The sequence below is a fragment of the Pinus tabuliformis genome, chromosome 5_2 (genome assembly GCF_031772625.1).
Source record: "Pinus tabuliformis cultivar Carrire ecotype Pingquan chromosome 5_2, CPIR1, whole genome shotgun sequence".
Classification (NCBI taxonomy): Eukaryota; Viridiplantae; Streptophyta; class Pinopsida; order Pinales; family Pinaceae; genus Pinus; species Pinus tabuliformis.
Window position 1 is genome coordinate 387,509,900 of NC_142306.1, and position 4,768 is coordinate 387,514,667.

The 4,768-nt window shown below is 32.3% G+C and overlaps 1 protein-coding gene across 1 annotated transcript; it reads left to right on the plus strand.

The window, feature by feature from the left end:
• Positions 1–2,124: 2,124 nt before the first annotated feature.
• LOC149159137 (WUSCHEL-related homeobox 11-like) lies at positions 2,125–4,067 on the plus strand. Its single transcript, XM_089434199.1, has 4 exons — positions 2,125–2,287; positions 2,848–3,366; positions 3,503–3,714; positions 3,921–4,067. The coding sequence occupies exons 1-4, from the start codon at positions 2,182–2,184 to the stop codon at positions 4,065–4,067; spliced, it is 984 nt and encodes a 327-aa protein (XP_089290325.1). The 5' UTR covers positions 2,125–2,181.
• The last annotated feature ends 701 nt before the right edge of the window (positions 4,068–4,768 follow it).

A 4,768-nucleotide genomic window follows, 5' to 3' on the forward strand; every position in this document is an offset into this window, starting at 1 on the left:
AAAGAAGAAGCCGCGAATGGGGTAAGTGGTGAAGGTTGAAACGACGTCAGGTACAATAGTAGGGATAGTCGATTTAGGTTGATAGCAAAGGGTAAGGTGCTTCAGAAGTGATTGCAGAGAAACCCTAGCCCTTGTCGAGCGGGTTTCAAAGCTCCATCTGGAAAGATTTCTTCAAGAGGGAAACATGTTATGCTCATTCGTATGAGATATGTCGTTTGAATGAGTGCAATCTCATTCGTGAAAAGGGTGTTCGATGCATATGTCATTTATATAAAATATTCGTTTGCAAAATGATTGAAATATTAGTTGAGATGGCTCTCCTCAAATGATTATTATAATGGTTATAACTATTAGCTTATTTATAATATAATGTTAATAATATTTTATATTATTATTATTATTATATATTGATGTTTATGGGTGTATATTAATTACATTTAATAATATGATTTTGCATATAATTGATATAGACTTATCAATATATATATCAGTCATATTTATTGATGCGATTATGCTAGTACTTATTTATAATAAACTATCTAATAACACATTTTCTATATCTTAAATTTAAAACAATTTTATCTAAAATTAAAAAAATAGATAAATAACCTCACCATTAATTTCAAATAACAAAATCTATACAAAATAACTAACCTAACTTGAATACACCTCTCTTTACTTTATTAATATTACTTTAATAACTAAGATTGTCTTCAACTTCCTATAAAATTATCTTTATAATATCATACGAAACAAAACCAGAAAAAGATCATATTCTTTCCATTTTGGGAATAGTAACAAAAAAGAAGCCCAACTTCTGTAAAAAAAGAGATAGTAATTAAGAAAAAATTGATTTCCCTCATTCTAAGTATTATATTTAGATTATTTTTAATTATTATATGATACCTTTTTGGAATTTTTTATTTACATTAATCACTATTAAAATTTATGGTACATCTTCCATAAGAAAACAAAAATATATGTTGTTGTGAAATAAAAATACTTATTTCTTTATATGTTGATGTGAAATAAAAATACTTATTTTATAGAATTTATTTAATAGTGGTTAAAGCAATTTTTACTATGCCAATAATCTGAAGTCTATGCAGTTTGACCATGGAATGTGAGTGTAAGATGACGACCGCATTAAAAAGTATTACATATATAAATATAAAGTGTAGTATAATTATTTTATGTTTTTTTTTTTTTTTTCAATATTTTGAGTATAGATTTGGTGTAGATTTTGTAAGTATAAATATGTATAGTTGAATTATTTGATTTTTTTAATTTGCATTTTGTTTGAAATTTGGTAAGGTTTAATTATTTGATTTTTTTTATTTTTTTATTGTTAATTTTATTTAAATTTAATAAAAATAAAAATAAAATAATAATCGATAAATTTTAATTATTTAAAAAAAATCAAAATATGAATTCTCCTTAAATATATTTAAAAAAATAAAAATGGAATAACAAAAATTCATACTCTTATTTTTTTTTAACCCACCAATTTCAACTTTGGAAAATTAAAAAAACAGATGATGAGATTGCACCCAAATATAAAAAATATATAGTGTGACAATGATAACCGCGGTTATACTTTAAAAGGCGTCGTTAATATTCCATAGACACCCTCTGCAAGAGAGTATTTTGGAGCCTCGGTTATAGACTGCCATATTGTTATTTGACTTTCAAACAATTTGTGTTCAACCATTCAATGCCATCTGGATCATAGGTTACAGACAGCCACATTGTTATTTGACTTTCAAACCATTTGTGTTCAACCATTCATGCCCTCTGGGTCCTAGGTTATATTTTCATTTGACTTTCAAACCATTTGCACTCAACCATTCAATGCTATGTGACTCCTAGGTCACAGACGGCCATATTGTCATTTGACCTTCAAATCATTGGCGTTCAACCAACCATTCAATGCCCTTATGTAACTAACTGCACGATGAAATCATTCAGTTATTCTCATCACTATTTTCTTGATCATGGCATTTCTGGGTGCTTTATAAATTGAGAAATGTGATAGTGATCTATTCACACTTCTTGGAGAGCCCAGTGTAGTTTCGTTGTTCTCGTTGAGTCTATAAATTGCAGGAGCAGCAATACCGGGTCAAAGGCAACAACGGCAAAATATCTCCTGCAGATCAGACCCGGTCCCTCCATTCGCACAATATGAATTCCAAAAAACATTGGCCCAGAATGTTCCTGAAATCAAAGTCCTCTAATCAATTGCCAGAAACTTATAATTTTTCAGCCATGAGGCCAACATATTCTGAAGGTCAGCAATATTTTTCTCTTGCATGTCCAAACTAAATCAAGCTTGTATACACAGGAGCATACACAAATACATAGATATAATATTGTCTCAGTCATGTTTACATTTGCATAAACGAATATAGTACTTTCTCCGTCATCAGATTGGTATAGGTAGTGACATAGGGATCGCAGCTAGTTTGATTAATCAAACTGTACTTTGATAACGTTAAGTTGGAGAATGGTTATTATTTTATGTTAATGATATAATTCTATAATACGTTGATAAATGTTGTTATAATAGCTTGGCATCTATAGATATTGCAATTGCATCTATAAATATAAATTGTTGTAATAGCTTTGAGTATATGAATATGGTTTTGTTGTCTTACAGCCGTAGGTACCAACCTCACTCTAACTCTCTGACCGTAATAAAAACTATGTTCTTTAGGTTTTAAAATGATGTGCCATTTCAATTAAAAGTCGCATGTACAGTAAAAGATTAAGTTTTGATATCAATATCGGTGAATATACCCTAATAGAGATTTGATATTAGTTTTCATAAATATTTTTTCCATACAGCAGGTGCATTGTCACGTAATTATTTGCGGGAGAAGGAAACGAGCATGCCCACAACAAAAAGATGGCATCCAAAACCAGAGCAGATCCAGATCCTGGAAGCTATATTCAATTCTGGCGTGGTAAACCCTCCCAGAGAAGAAATAAAAAGGATCAGAGCACAGCTAGAAGAATTCGGGCAAGTTGGTGATGTAAATGTGTTCTACTGGTTCCAGAATAGAAAGGCCAGAGGAAAGCGAAAGCGACATGTCCAAGATGCACAAAAGTCTAAACCTTGCCCCAAGGGTGCAAAGACCACATCCTCAACTGCATCAACATCAACAACATCAACGTCAACATCAGTGCAGTCTAAACCTATAACGGTTGGAAATCAACCCCCCTCATCTTCTACTGTGCCAGTATCTTCATTGCCCGGGAACCATTACGAGATGCAGGTGAACCAAGAAATGAGCAATACTCAATGCAGTAACATGCAAGCATTAGGAGGGGCAGGGACAACAGGAAACAGGGGAATTTTGAATGAAGGTACATAGGCACTGATACTAGTGGAATAGTATTGTTACCATGTCTTAATTTCAAGCTGCCAACATATCATATACATATATTTGTGTTTTGTTGTGACACAATTGTTTTCATGTCTAATATTAAGCTCGGTCTGCAGGAGGTGTGCAGGAGGACTCCGTGACTAACGCTAACCGATCAATAATTGTATTCATCAATGACATTCCAATGGAAGTCCCCAAGGAGCCCCTGAACTTCAGGGCTTTCTTCGGGGATGATGCACTTTTACTCCATTCCACTGGCGAGTCGGTGCTAGTGAATGAATGGGGATTCACCTTGGAAGGCCTGGAGCATGGAGCTAAATATTTCTTGGTATGCTATACATATTCCTTATGTTCATTTATATGGAATCAGTCTTAGTATAATTAAGTCTCAAAAAATTAAATAAATATAGAAGTGTATTGCTCTGATCTGAGTGGCCTTATGGGTATATTTCTCGATATTAAATCTAGAAATGTATTGGTTTGATCTGAGTGGCCTTATGGGTACGTTTTTATTCTATTTTTGCAGATATGAAGGCTATTTTATCAATGGTGGATCTGCTTTCCTGGTTCAGCTTCTCGTTGAACACTGTTGCTATTGCAGCAAAATTCTCTGTTACTGTTAGATTCGACACTTCGGATTTGATATATCGAGGCTATATGTTTTATTTATTTATAAATTGATATTTTATATTCTATGGTACCAAAACAAAAGGCCTGTGGCACTGTACGGCATTAGTTTAAATCATTTTTGTTATGCTATGGACCTCATCAGGATCACGGGGCCCAAAATTGGGTGGCTCACGTGCTGAATTATTAGTTTCTATTAATGGATGCTAAGTAAACAATTCAGGTGCACAAAGTTTTAATTATGCACCTTCCAAATCCCTAACTTTGAAGTATAATTCCTTGGAAACATGTGTGAACTGTGAAGTATAGGTTGAATCATAAACAAAAATAAATTATTACATCATTATTATTATGTTTCCTTATTTTTTATCAACCATGGTTGGTTTATCACTGTTACATAATTAGGGAGGATTAATAGATCATAATTGATTATGGTTGATTTTGGTTTATTATGTTTAAATATAGTAATGGTTGATAGTAGAGTATGATTAATAGATCTTTGACTTTGGGTGACTATGGTTGTTTATGTTAAACTAAAGTTGTTTATGATACCTTATAATTGAGTATGGTTGACCATGTCGCATATAGTTGATTGTGGTTGATAGTGGTTCACCATGTTCAACGTAGGAGAAAAAGGTTGACCATGGTGTACTATAATTAGCCATGTTAATAATGGCCATGGTGTACTATAATTTGCCATGTTGATAATGGTTAACTATGTTGATTATGGTTGAATATGTTGATGATGATTGACC